This window comes from Equus przewalskii, chromosome 10 (genome assembly GCF_037783145.1).
Source record: "Equus przewalskii isolate Varuska chromosome 10, EquPr2, whole genome shotgun sequence".
Lineage (NCBI taxonomy): Eukaryota > Metazoa > Chordata > Mammalia > Perissodactyla > Equidae > Equus > Equus przewalskii.
Window position 1 is genome coordinate 179,951 of NC_091840.1, and position 13,743 is coordinate 193,693.

The 13,743-nt window shown below is 47.3% G+C and overlaps 1 protein-coding gene across 50 annotated transcripts in view; it reads left to right on the plus strand.

Annotated features, from left to right (window-relative positions):
- The window catches only part of B3GNTL1 (UDP-GlcNAc:betaGal beta-1,3-N-acetylglucosaminyltransferase like 1), a 136,048-nt gene that overhangs the window by 7,980 nt on the left and 114,325 nt on the right, over nucleotides 1-13,743 (plus strand). For 23 of the 50 annotated variants that reach the window (XR_011523231.1, XR_011523233.1, XR_011523232.1 and 20 more), the window contains exon 4: nucleotides 10,784-10,848. The exons of 6 other annotated variants lie outside the window; for them this stretch is intronic. Coding sequence is in view for 37 of the 44 variants with exons in the window: in XM_070561276.1 (XP_070417377.1) it covers nucleotides 10,784-10,848 (65 nt within the window). In the remaining 7 variants the exon portion in view is untranslated. Of the gene's footprint in view, nucleotides 1-1,495; nucleotides 1,595-10,783; nucleotides 10,849-13,743 lie in introns of all 50 variants that reach the window. 21 more of the 50 variants (XR_011523227.1, XR_011523228.1, XR_011523229.1 and 18 more) reach the window with 1 other exon arrangement.

Here is a 13,743-nt window from a genome sequence, read left to right on the forward strand (position 1 = left end):
TGCAGTGTGTGCCTACTAACGTGGAGTTATAATCACTGTTTGATGTATTTGTCTTTGAGATCATATAGGAAAAAATACAAACTAAAATTAAAGTAACACTGCTTTTATGTTTACCTTTATCAGTGTTTTCCGCTTTCTCTATGGCTTCAAGTTGCTGTCTGGTGTGCTCCTGTCACACCTGCAGGACTCCTGTCACCACTTCTTGTGGGCAGGTCTGTTAGTGAAGGACCGTCTGCTTTTGTTTATCTGGGAATGCCTTAATTTCTCCTTCATTTTTGAAAGATGGTTTTGCCAGATATAGAACTTCTGTATGTTGTAGGCCTAACAATACTTTGCTTGCATACTGTTTTATACAGTTGCTTTTTGAATCAGTTAACAGAAGAAAGGAGAAGAAATAAGCATTTATATTGTCTTTTGTAATAATTACCTTTACTGGTGCTCTTTGTTTTTTTAATTATTTTTATGGATTTGAAATACTCCCTGGAGTCACTTGGGGTCAATCTTTTTAATCTAAACAACCTACTTTAGTGTCTCTTATAAGGTGGATCTGCTAGTAGCAAGTTCTCCCAGTTTTTGTTTATCTGGGAGTGTCTTAATTTCTCCTTCATTTTTGAAAGACAGCTTTTCTGGATGGAGGGTTCTTGGTGAACAGTTTTCCTCCGGCTGTGCTCCCCACCTTCTGCCTTCATTGTTTGTGTGGAGAAGTCAGCTGTTCATCTTATTGCGGTTTCCTTTTCTTCTTGTCACTTTGAAGACTTTGCTTGTCTTTGGCTTTCATCGTTTTTGCTTGGCTATGTCTAGTTGTGAATTTTTTATGTTTATTCTGCTTGGAGTTCGTTGAGTTTCCTGGATGTGTAGATAAACTTTTTCACTACATTTGGAAAGTTTTCAGCTGTTATTTCTTGGAATGTTTTTTCTGCCCTATTTCCCTCTCCTCTCTTCTTGGTGTTCCGCTTACACATATACTGGTATCCTCAGTGGTGTTCCACATTTCTCCAAGGCTCTGTTTTTGCTCATTCTCTTTTCTCTCTGTCCTTCACATTGTGTTATTTTTATCACTCTGTCTTCAAGGTTGCTGATTCTTCTGCCGATTTAAATGCAGCCTCGGCTGCATAACGGCACTCGCTCAGCAATGACGCATACAGGACAGTGGCCCCACACCATCTGGACCACACAGCCCAGGTGTGTAGTAGGTTTGTGTGAACATACTCTGTGGTGTTTGCACAATGACGAAGTTGCCTAACAACATGTCTTAGATGTATCCCTGTCACTGAGCGACGCATGACTGTGGGCCATTGAGCTCCTCTGGGGAGTTTCTTATTTCAGGTATTAGACTTTTCAGCTCCAAAATGTCCGGTTTTTTAAGTAATTTGTCTTTTTTGTTTTTTTTTTCCTGCAGATTGGCACCTGGGCTAACAACTGTTGCCAATCTTTTTTTTTTTTTCTGCTTTATCTTCCCAACCCCCCTGTACACAGTTGTATATCTTGGTTGCAGGTCCTTCCAGTTGTGCGATGTGGGATGCCACCTCAACGTGGTCTGACGAGCGGTGCCATGTCCGTGCCCAGGATCCAAACCCTGGGCCGCCACAGCAGAGTGCGTGAACTTAACCACTCAGCCACGGAACTGGCCCCAGTAATTTGTCTTTATGTTGGTATTCTCTACTTGATATGACATTGGCATCCTGTCTTTCTTCACTTCTGTAGTCATGGTTTCCTTTAGTTCTTTGAACCTATTTGTAATGGCTACTTTGAAGTCCTTGTTAAATCTGACATCTGACACTCTCACAGGAAGTTTCTGTGCCTTCTCTTTACCTGGTGTCTGGGTCATGCTTTTTTTTTTTTTTGAGGAAGATTAGCCCTGAGCTAACATCTGCCACAATCCTCCTCTTTTTGCTGAGGAAGATTAGCCCTGAGCTAACATCCGTGCCCATCTTCCTCTTCTTTATATGTGGGATGCCACCTCAGTGTGGCTTGATGAGTGGTGCTAGGTCTGCGCCCAGGATCTGAACTGACAAATCCTGGGCCACCAGAGTAGAGCGTGTGAATTTAACCACTTGGCCATGGGGCTGGCCTCCTAGATTTTCTTGAGGAAATATTTCTTTATTTGCTGTATGCGCATAGGGCCATTTCCAGAGACTGTAAATGGTTGGTGGTTTGTTTTTTTTAAAATAATGTTCACCTGTTTTGCTGGGGAGCAGGCTGTGGGGCTCTCCATGCTGTTGTCACGCCAGAAGCAGAACTCCACTCAAAATTTTTTACAATTCTGTGTTGTCTCCATGGTTGACTTGTTAGCTTAATTCTTCGTTTTGCTATTTTATTTGGGGTTTATAGTGTATATCTTCAATTTATCAGATTCAATCCTTCAAATGTTCTTATGTAACTTCACGTATGGCATAAGAGCCTTACAACAGGGTACGACCATTTCTCCCCTCCTGCTCTCCAGGCTGTTGGGGTCATGCACTGGAGTGCTACATGTATTGTAAACTCCACAGTAATTGGTGTTAACTTAGTTTATAAACAGTCAACGATCTTTTAAAGAGGTTTAAATAATAAGAAAGAAAATCACACGTTTACCCATATAGTTACTATTTCCAGTGTTCTTTATTTCTTTGATTAGATCCAGGTTTCCATCTGCCATTGTTTTTCTTCTGCCTGAAGGATTTGTAAAAACATTTCTTGCACAGTCACACATCACTTAACAATGGGACGCTCTGAGAAATGCATTGTCAGGCGATTTTGTCTTTGTGTGAATGTCACAGAGCTGTTGACACAAACCTCGATGGTGTAGCCTCTCCAACCCTGGGCTGTGTGGCACTGTTCTTGTGGGCCCACCATTGTACGTGCGGTCTGTTGTTGACCATGACGTTGTTCTGCGGCGCACGACTGTAGTGATGCTCTGCCAGTGGTGAGTTCTTTCACCTTTTCCTTGTCCTCATCTGGCACATCTCAGTGTAGGCTGGTGGGTCCTGTGATGGAGAAACCTCCTTGTCACGAGCTTTACCGCCTGCCTTAGTCCCCTGCAGCACCCCCTCATACAGGCGAGCTTGCCCCTCACATAACCCTTCCATGCTGCTTTTGTCCTCCTTCCCTCTCTCTTACTTTCCTTCTTCCCTTCCATCTGTCCTTCCGTCTTCCTTTGTTCCATGCGATTCCTTTCCCTCTTCAGTGTGGACGAGGAGAAGAGCAGAAGGCCTGAGCTAGCTGGTCTTCTGTGCTGTGAGAAGAGTGCTCCCTGTTCCCATGCAGGAGCCCCTGAACCTGCTGTCCATCGCTTCACAGTGACGGAGGGAGGGCTGGGCAGTCGGCTCTCCTCAGCAGTGCTGGAGGAGGCAAGGACAATCCAGAACTTCCTCCTGGCTTGCCCCTGGGCTGTGGTGTTTGGGTTTCCTCCCACACAGGGTGCAGCCTCCTGTCTCCCATACAGAGTCCTGCAGTTTTTAAGTTGGGCGCTCAGAGCCACGAGGATTGTCTTTTGCGTCTGTGGCATTTCTAGTGTTGGACTTCAGGGAGTGGGTGGACCAGCAGGGTTACTGGCTCACCGTCCTATCCAGCTCTAATAGTTTCCACGTTGTCTTGGATTTCCCATTTAGGCAGTCTAACCTGGAATAAATACTATCCTTTTGTTTCTTTTTTCTGATTTATACTTTATTTTTCACATTTTTTGTCAAGGTAGGAAGTCTGGAAGAGCCATATAGCGTAACATTAGTGCAGCATCTTGGTGTCCTGACTCAGTGGCGTGATTCTAGTGTTTCCGTGTTAAGGATGATGTTTACTCTTGCTTTCTGAGCGGTACCTTTTTGTCAAGTTGATGTACAATTCATCACTTAGTAATAAGCCTTCAGAAAATGAGGTATCAGTATAGAATTTTATTAAATGTCCATTAGGTATCCGTTAAGGTGACTGTTATTTTACGTAACATTTTTATGTAGTAAATTACGTGAGTGTTTCCCTTAACATGAGCCATTCTTGCAGTGTGAGAACAAACCAGCAGTGGCAATGGCAGTATTTTGTACAATGGAGTCATTCAGTTTTCTTTAGGATTTTTGCATCTATATACATATGACAGATTTCAGCGGAGCTTCAAGACTAGACAGACTAGGAAGAAGGACTTGGCCACCTACTTCCAAAAGAATTGGCTATGAAGCCCCTGTGAATAGCAGCGGAGTGTTGTCTGATAGAGCGCCAGGAGGTGAGAGGATGGTGCAGAAAGACCAGAGAGGGTCCTGCCCTGCTGTCCACAGTCAGGGTCACTCAACGGCACTAACAACAACAGTGTGGAAAATCGGTCTGTAGCTCTGTGTGTGTGTGTGTCCAGCTTAGGGTGAGCAGAAGGCCTCAGACCTCCTGACATCGCATCGTGAAAGCAGCAATTGTGTTGAGCGGTTCAGCTCCCTTGTCTCAACCTCCTGTAAAACTAGCCTTACAGACTGTATTTAGATGACAGAAAAACCGTTTACTCATTTTCCTGAATAAATGTCTGCTTTGAGTAATCACAAATTCTTTTTGAATACCAGCATGTGGTGAAAAGAAATTCAGGCATACGGAAAGGTCTCCGATGAAATGGAAAAGCCCCCGCCCTAGAAGCAGCCAGTGTCTTTTAGTTCTTCCTTGGTTTATTTAACTCGCGAGTGTCGGTCAGGACTTGCTATGAAAGAGGAAACGTTTGGCCCACTGAAAGTACTTCACACTTTCTCTTTGTTCTTCCCTCAGAGTTTTTGTTTGTTACGATATATTTGTATTGTCAGAGTTTATAATCTTCGCCTTCTGTTCTGTAACTCTTGTTGTTTTATGTGCTTTACTAATAAATGGATTCCAAGAGTTTAAACCTGGTAAAGACCTGCGTTAGTGTTATAAGTAAGTGGCTGTTACTCTCTGTAGACCACGCAGTGGCTTTTGCTCAGGGCAGGAGCTGAAATCCTCTGCTGCTGCACGTTGGGGTTCCCAAGCACCGGGATCCATAGAACCTTAAAGAGTCTGCTTATTCTCTCCTACTTTCTACCCACGTGCCGTTGTTTGTTTTTTTCCTCCTCTTTTTCTTTTATTTAATTTTCTTTTTTTTTTTTTTTGAGGAAGATTAGCCCTGAGCTAACATCTGCCGCCAGTCCTCCTCTTGTTGCTGAGGATGACTGGCCCTGAGCTAACATGTGTGTCCACCTTCCCCTACTTTATATGTGGGGTGCCTACTACAGCATGGCTTGCCAAGCAGCACCATGTCCACACCTGGGATCTGAACCGGTGAACCCCGAGCTGCGGAAGTGGAACCTGTGCACTTAACTGCTGTGCCACTGGGCTGGCCCCTTAATTTTCTTTTTATACGTTCGTTTTTCATTTTGCTGGAGTACTTCTTCAAGTAATTTTTCCATGTCTGGTATGTGAATAGTAAACTATTTAGAGTTTTTACATGTGTGAAAATATTTTCATTTTGTGCTTATGCTCAATCGACAGTTTGGCTAGGTGTAGAATTCTAGGTACAAAATAATTTTTCTTAGAATTTGGAAGGGATTGCCTCCTTATCTTCTGGTGTCCCCTAATTCTAATAAGAAAGCTTATGTCAGTCTGACTCCTGTGATTTTAAAGGTATCTTTTCTGAAACCAGCCCAGGTGATCCAGTGGTTAAGATCCTGTGCTCTCACTGCCACAGCCTGGGTTCATTTCCCGGTCAGGGAACCACACCATCCGGTTGTAGGTTGTCACGCCGTGGCGGCTGCATGTGGCTGTGATGCTGAAAGCTGTACCACCACTGCTTCACATACCAGCAGGCTCACCCATGGTGGACGGGCTTCAGCAGAGCTTCCAGACTGGGCAGACTAGGAAGGAGGACCACCCAGTTGGGAAAAAGTCAGCCACGAAAGCCCTGTGAATAGCAGGAGAGCACGTCTGATAGAGCACCAGGAGGTGAAGGATTGCGCAGAGAGATGGGCAGGTTCCGCGCTGCTGTCCACGGGGCACTGGGAGTGGAGTCAACTCGTCAGCACTAATAACTAGTCATTTCTGAAAGTGTTTTGAGCTTTGAAATTTTATGATGCTGGGTCCAGATGTGGTGGTGTTTTCATTCATCCTCATCCTCTGTTTTTGTGTTGAATGATTAGCTTGCATTCTTAGCTTTAATTGTAATATATCGGGCTTCCTTTAGTTTGACTTTAAAGTTTTCCTGTAAGACTTGGGAACAGTCTGCCTGCACAGGCTGCTGGGATTGGAGGTGGGTAGGGCAGGTGACAAGTCTGGAGCTGTGGGCAGGTCCCATGGGTTCTGGGAGCCGTGTCTTTCTTTAAGTCGTGGTCCTCAGCCTGTTAGAATCACCTGGGGAGCTTTAGGGTTCCTCATGCCCAAGTCCCTCCCTGAGATGCTCTCGTGCCCTCGGCCTGGGGTGCACCCTCGGCAGTGGGGTTGCGGAAGCTTCCTGAGAGATGCTGAGGCACATCCAGGCTGAGAACATGGCTTAACGTATCCTCAGGATGCACAGCTCCAGCCCTCCATGGCAAGCTGGTCCTAAGGGAATCCTCTAGCTCCCAGCATACTTTGGGGGCAGACAGGCTGAAGGTGGGGTCCCTCTGGCCCACCCCCATGTGAGTGTTAGCTCTGCTTCGAGGCCCTCCTCAGAGCCGCCATCCTCAGAGGTGGCACATGACTTGCAGGAGCGCAGGCTCTTGGCAGCCGCTCCCAGCCTCTCAGGGCAGAGGGTGGCCAGTGGGGCTGTGGGGTGGGATTGACGCATCTGGGTGTCTTTTGATTGGTCAGTTTTGGGTGGTCAGGTGGCTCCTCGGGTGCCTGGATGGTGGCGCCTTCACAGAGGTCCTGCTGTGGTTCTTGAGGCGTGTGCCCCTCACACGAGCTCCCCTGGTTCTCGTCTGAGGCCCGGGGCGGGGCTGCCACCTGGAGGACTCGCTCGTCCACAGCACAGCTGGGATCTGAACCCTGGGTCATCTTTCTCGAGCTCCCGGGGGCCCACCCTCAAACAGGCCAACCTTTCTGAACACTGGCTCCCAGTGGAGACAGTGCGCGGCTCCATGGGCGTGGTTTAAACGCGCCCTCCCAACTCAGTGCCACCGAGCGGGTGCCCGGCCTTTGCAGTTTCCTGCCAGTAGCGGGGCTTCTGGGCCAGTGGAGGGGTGTTGGGGGAAGTGAATTAAGGAATAGTGGGGTTTCAAAGAGTGAAACAGGAAATTCTCTCTAGGAAAGTGCTCCCCACCCTGCGTCACTTTCCTAACAAATGGCATCCAGTGTACTCTACTTAGGAAGGCAGAAACGCATACAAAATAGTTGTGAAAAAATTTTAAATTCAAGATAATTTTTGAAACTTGGTCCTTTAAAAAAAAGAAAGGTTTTTTAGAAGAGAGCTTTTTTTCCTGCTGTTTTAGAAGGTTCCTACTGAAAGACTGTCTCCTCTGACGTCACCACAGTAACCTCCTCGCCCTAGGGGGGGTCTCTTGGGGTTGAGAGCAGCACGCGGATCTGCTTTCCCGGTGCAGCGTCTGAGGCTCAGAGGGATGAAGTGGGATTGGAGGGGCGGAGCAGAGCACTCAAGAGTGAGGGCCCTGGAGCTGGGCTGCAGGTTGGCTCCACTCCACCATGCCTTGTGCCTCAGTTTCCTTCTTTGTGACAGGCCGTAATAGAAGATGCTTGTCTCCGAGTGCTGAGAGGGTGAGATGAGCTCGTGTGTACGAGCCTGTGGGACAGGCTGGCGTGCAGAAACCTCAGCAGCTGCTCTATCGTTGTCGCGTCTCATGCATCCGGGGACGCTGATGTTTTCCCCAAGTTATTTCTTGCTTTCATTACCTTTAGTTTGTTTGACAGAGAAAATGTTTTATGGATCACTTATTGTAGAACATCCATTTCAAGTTGATTCTGAGATGCATGTAAACAAATTGTGGGTTTTGAAACTTATATGAGCACCCTTTAAAAATATTCTTTAATTAAGGTGTTTGCGTCTTCCATAGTTGAATGAAAGTAAATTTAAGGCATTTTGATGACTGTTCTGATTGCTTGTCTAATCTCCATTTTAAGAACAAGTTTTGTCTTTCACAAAATGGTTTTTATAGATTAGATATAACTTAAGCTGTATCACACTTATATGTATTTGATCAATAACAAAAAAATTACTTGTAATATTGTGAAGAAATGAAGTCGTCCTGCTGTCTCATTGAAGTTGAGTGACGTTAATTCATGGGACTCCTGTATTACACATTAATGAAAGGGAGTTAATTTGACTATATCTGAAAGGACATATTTTCCTGTAACAATATTTTCTTGAATAGGAAAAGTTATATTGACTGTTGGATAACATAGATCCAAAGTGTCTATTTTCAGGAGCACTGGGTTATTTAAATTGGATTAAGATTCATTTATTATTATTTCGTATCATAATAGAGCAAAACATTTCTTAATGATGTGGTCACTGGCTAAAATCAAAATAAAACACAATCGCAGCCTCTTCTCTCCCAGAGTGAGGAATGTTAATATCGCACCGAGCATGAGTTTTTCCTACTGTGACCATGACAACCGGCTCCCCTCACAAAGGGACAGGCCTCCCCAAACATCAGGCTCTGGCACAAACATTTAACTTTCTTCAAGGCAGTGATATTAAAGCAAATTCCTTGTCTTTGCCAAACACAAGATTCATTGTGAAAAACTTCCAGCTTCCTTAGGGAGATGCGTTTTCCTTCATTACCCAAATTCTTGGGTTCCATTTTTGCCCTCAAAAACCCACTCTCATAAGCAACTTTTAAACACACCTCCTGCTGATTTAAATGTGATGGTGGGAAGTCTCTGTGTGTCGCTTCCTGCAGGCAGCTCTTTGGTTCCCGTTGCTGGGAGGTGTCTTGGGGCTGCCTTGCTTTGCAGTGATGATGGAGATTTAGCTGCGGCTGCTCCGCGGAGGGCTGCTCATCCGTGCCCAGAGGTCGGGGCCGGGCTCTGCCTCCCCTTGCTGCATCCCTTCTCTGCACTTGCTCAACCTGTGGTTCCCTGAGGTCTGGGCGTCTGCTCTCTGGTTTGGGTTGGCCAGGCTCTAGGATTAACGCTGGAAATTAGGCTGCTGCCTTGTGTGGAAACAGCCCTGCAGGAGCGCAACTCTCTGGTCAGTCTCTGATGGCCTGACGAAGCCGGCTTGTCGCTGCTGTGGGAGGCTGGCAGTGGGGCTGGTGGTGGGGCCCAGTCTGCTCAGACAGTGCCTGAGGAGCGGGAGAGGCCAGCGTTCCTTCCCGCTGGGAGGGCACTCTGCTCACAGCAGAGACCAACGGGGGCACGGGGGCCTGATGCAGACGTGCTTGGGCCCCAGGGCGACACGTCTTCAGGTCGCAGAGCATGACTTCCAGGGGGATGCGTTGTTTGAACTGCACACATCCGTTTGCTTTGGGTGACTTTTCTCGGTGGCACCAAAGCTGTAGGTGTCTGGTGACACGATTCAGGTGTCGGCAACCTCTTCTAGAGGAAGTCCCCTCAGGCTCTCTTCTTGGGCTAAATGCATCCTCTTGTCCGCCCTGCCCTCAGCATGCCGACTGAGCTTGCTTTGCATTATTTCTGCCTGCCAGTCCCTCTTCAGAGACTTTCCTGCCGGGACAGCCCGGTGCCCCGTTGCTCATCAGCGCGTGGCTCGCGTCACTGGGGACACTGCCCCCCTTTACTCAAACCCCAGCAGCCGCGGTCCCCGCTCCACCTTGCACTTTCGTGACCTCCCTCTTAACGAGCCTCCTGGCACTTTCCCAGCACTGTTTATTTGGCATTTGACGCAGGTTGATATTTAATTCTTTTTCCAACTCAGTTATAATCTCTTTGAAGGCAGGGATTTTTAAAAACATTTATTAAAATATGTACACACAGAAAAGTACCCATGTCGTAGCTGTACAGTTCAGTTAACTTTCACCAACGGCACGCCATGTAGCCACCATCCTGCTGAAGGGCCAGTGTCACTGACCCTCAGAAGCCCCGTGTGCCCCTTCCAGTCACTGCCGTCCCCAGGGCTGCCGCTCTCTTGCTTCCTCACAGCACAGATGGACTTGCGCCTTGGCCTCCGGAGGTGTCCGCGTTGCACATGGCTTCTGCCTGTGCCCAGGCTCCCTTTGCTCCACGGTTGTGTGAGTGCCCCCCACCTGTGTATGTGTCCCAGGCTTGTCCATCCTCGTCGTGGGGTCTTATCAGCTGTCATTCCACTTTGGGGTTCTTAGACAGTCACGTCCTGGTGGGCGCGTTGCCGTGCTCGGTTGGGTCCCGCCTGGCAGTGGACTTGCTGGGTTGCAGGACTCGCATGTCCAGATGCAGCAGCAGCGACAGTGACTGCCACTGAAACGTGTGTTCAGAAGCTGCCCACAGAGTATCCACATCAGTGAACTCGTACCAACTGACCATGTGTGGGCCTGGCAGCCCTCCCGCCAGGTGATCCTTCTGACTTTATCAGTAGAGACTTCACAGAAAGTGCCTGCTGGTGTCTACTCACACCTGCCCTTTGGGACATTTTAGTTTTGTTTTTGTTTTTAGGAACTGTTCCCCAGGGCTTGGTTGGCACTGTACTCAATAATATGTGCGCGTCTGTTCCCTCCAGTGGGACGTCTCACGGGTGCACTGGCGCTGGGGGCCCTGGTCTCCCGTCCCTGTGCGCATGCTCAGTCATTGACTGGGCTGTGCTTCCCATTTACTCTTTGCATTTCTTCCAGAGCAAACCTGGTTTTTACTTGGAAGTGCAAGGTGTTCCCGGCTTCCGTATAGTATATGTCACACCAAGCTTTATGGAAGAGAATATCCTTGAAATGGAATTACAGAAGAGCTTTTCTTTTTCTTTTTTAAACAGTCGGATATTCTAAAAATCAAGCAATAGCGCAGAGCTCGGGGTCTTACCTTTGCTTTTTGGATTCTGTAAGTAACACTTTTTTCTGTTTAAAATGTATGTGTGTATGTTGAATAATTAAATGATGTTACTTTCTACTGTGGTTCTTGAAAATCATTATTCAATTAATATGTGATGATCAGACTTAAAAGTTAAGGTTGACAGGTAGTTCTGTTTAATTGCCACAGCACTTAATGAGTTAATTAATGATGAATAGGATTACATAAAATGCAAAATTGCCCAGCAGAGAACCATATAAACAAAAATGAAGATAAACTGGGAAAATGTTGACAAATATAACACTTAAAAAATTAATAGCCTTAAGTAGAAATAATTCATGCGAGTTGATAAGAAAACCAAGAAGAATGGGTGGTAGACAAATGAGGGCGTGGAGACTTCACAAAGGTGGGTGTGCAAATGACAGACTTTAAAAACTGTTAGATCATTGAAATCAAAGAAACAAATTAGGGAGATACTAAGTTTAAAAGCCAAATTAACAAAGTTTTCTGAAAATGGAGATACTCAGTGTTTGGAAAGTGTGACTTGCTAGTGTTGACAGCATAATCGTGCATTTTGTATCAAGAACTTTAAAAATGCTTATGCCCTGGACTCATAAATTTCACTTGTAGGTATCTCTGAAATTCCGGAAAAGATTTATGTACAAAGAAGCTTCAGTGTTATTTACTGTGGTGACACTTTAGAAACAAGGTCGCAGGCAGCAGCAGGGTGGTGGGGAAGTGAGTGGGTAGATCTGAGAGGGAATTGCTGTGATGTTTCTAAGGAATTTAATCACATGACGAGTGATGTAACGGGTGGAGAAGGAGCGCATGATCGCATGTGTGGTGTGTCCTCAGCTATCGATTTTCTTTTTAATCACTTTAAAACACACTTAAGAACATTTATCTGTGTTCAGTGTTCCCTTGGGCTCCTCCAGGCCTGGGGTGCAGGTCTTCCGTGCATTCCTGGGGGTGCTGTTGACTTTCTCCAGGCCACTTCGGGCTCACGGTTTCTGCGAGTGCTGGATCAGTTCACATACGAACCTTCTCTTCATCTCGTGTTGACTCAGCCTTTTCCTTGGGGACCAGGAGCCTCTCACGAGGGCTTGGTCCGTGTGGGAGTCTGGGAGAGTCTGTGGCTGTGAGGTGGCCTGTTAACAGCACTACTCTCAAAAACAAACGCCAGCAGGGCTGCGGTTTCCTGTCCTGCTGCTTTGGTCTCTTTCATCTCTTCTCTTGCTCTTTTTTCCCTTAGACTAAAACTCCTCAGATTTCTCCATTTTCTTACACAGAACATTCATCTGTCCCCTCTCATGATCTCTCCCAGACCCTGCTTTGGGGGCTGTTTTCACACTCAAATATCCATCCAACATTTTCCTAAACGAAGACAGTTTCCACCAAAGACAGCTACACCTGCCATGTTGAAAACTGTGCTTTTTATGGCCTTTGGGTGAAGGGATATGGTAATCTTTTTTTCTGCTGAACATTGATTTTTCTGAAATATTTTACAAGGATCGTGTATTTCTCTCTAATGACAACAGTAAACCAGCATTTGAGTTTGTGACTGGTGGGAGGTTGGGATCTGCCTGTCCTCACAGTATCTTAAGATTCCCCCGTGCATGGGTCCCACGTGGAGAACTTGGTTTCCATTTTGGGCTGTCTTCGCAGTGTCTTGAGATTTCCCCAGTTTGCAGGTCCCATGTGGAGAACTTGGTTTCCATTTTGGCTGGGCTTTGAAGAAGAAAGGAGAAAATGCTGAAGGGACCGTCATGTCTGCCGTCTCTCCTGTAGCTTTCTGTTTGTTCACCGAAGGGAAGGAAAGAAAAAGCATGGTGGAGAAGCAGGAAGTCCAAGTGGAAGTGTTGGAAAGCGTGGAGGTCAGTTTAGAACAGTGAGAACCACAGACGCAGGAGTCACCTAAATAAAGCTGGTGATGGCCGTCAGCGCAGTTGCCATCAACCACTGTCAGGAGGAGAAGGAGAGAGGAGGATGGAGGACCACCGACCACTGTCAGAGGAGGAGAGGATAGAAGACCACTGACCACTGTCAGAGAAGGAGAGGAGGATGGAGGACCACTGACCACTGTCAGAGGAGGAGAGGATAGAAGACCACTGACCACTGTCAGAGGAGGAGAGGAGGATGGAGGACCACTGACCACTGTCAGAGGAGGAAGAGAGAAGGATGGAGGCCCACTGACCACTGTCAGAGGAGGATAGAAGACCACAGACCACTGTCAGAGGAGGAGAGGAGGATGGAGGACCACAGACCACTGTCCGAGGAGGAGAGGAGGATGGAGGACCACAGACCACTGTCCGAGGAGGAGAGGAGAATGGAGGACCACAGACCACTGTCAGAGGAGGAGAGGAGGATGGAGGACCACAGACCACTGTCAGAGGAGGAAGAGAGAAGGATGGAGGCCCACTGACCACTGTCAGAGGAGGAGAGGATAGAAGACCACTGACCACTGTCAGAGGAGGAGAGGAGGATGGAGGACCACTGACCACTGTCAGAGGAGGAGAGGATAGAAGACCACTGACCACTGTCAGAGGAGGAAGAGAGAAGGATGGAGGCCCACTGACCACTGTCAGAGGAGGAGAGGAGAATGGAGGACCACTGACCACTGTCAGAGGAGGAGAGGAGAATGGAGGACCACTGACCACTGTCAGAGGAGGAGAGGATAGAAGACCACTGACCACTGTCAGAGGAGGAAGAGAGAAGGATGGAGGACCACAGACCACTGTCAGAGGAGGAGAGGAGGATTTAGGACCACCGACCACCCTCAGAGGAGGAAGAGAGAAGGATGGAGGACCACAGACCACTGTCAGAGGAGGAGAGGAGAATGGAGGACCACCGACCACTGTCAGAGGAGGAGAGGAGGATGGAGGACCACGTCCCAGCCTGCCCCTGCTTGAAGTCGTGTGCGTGAGC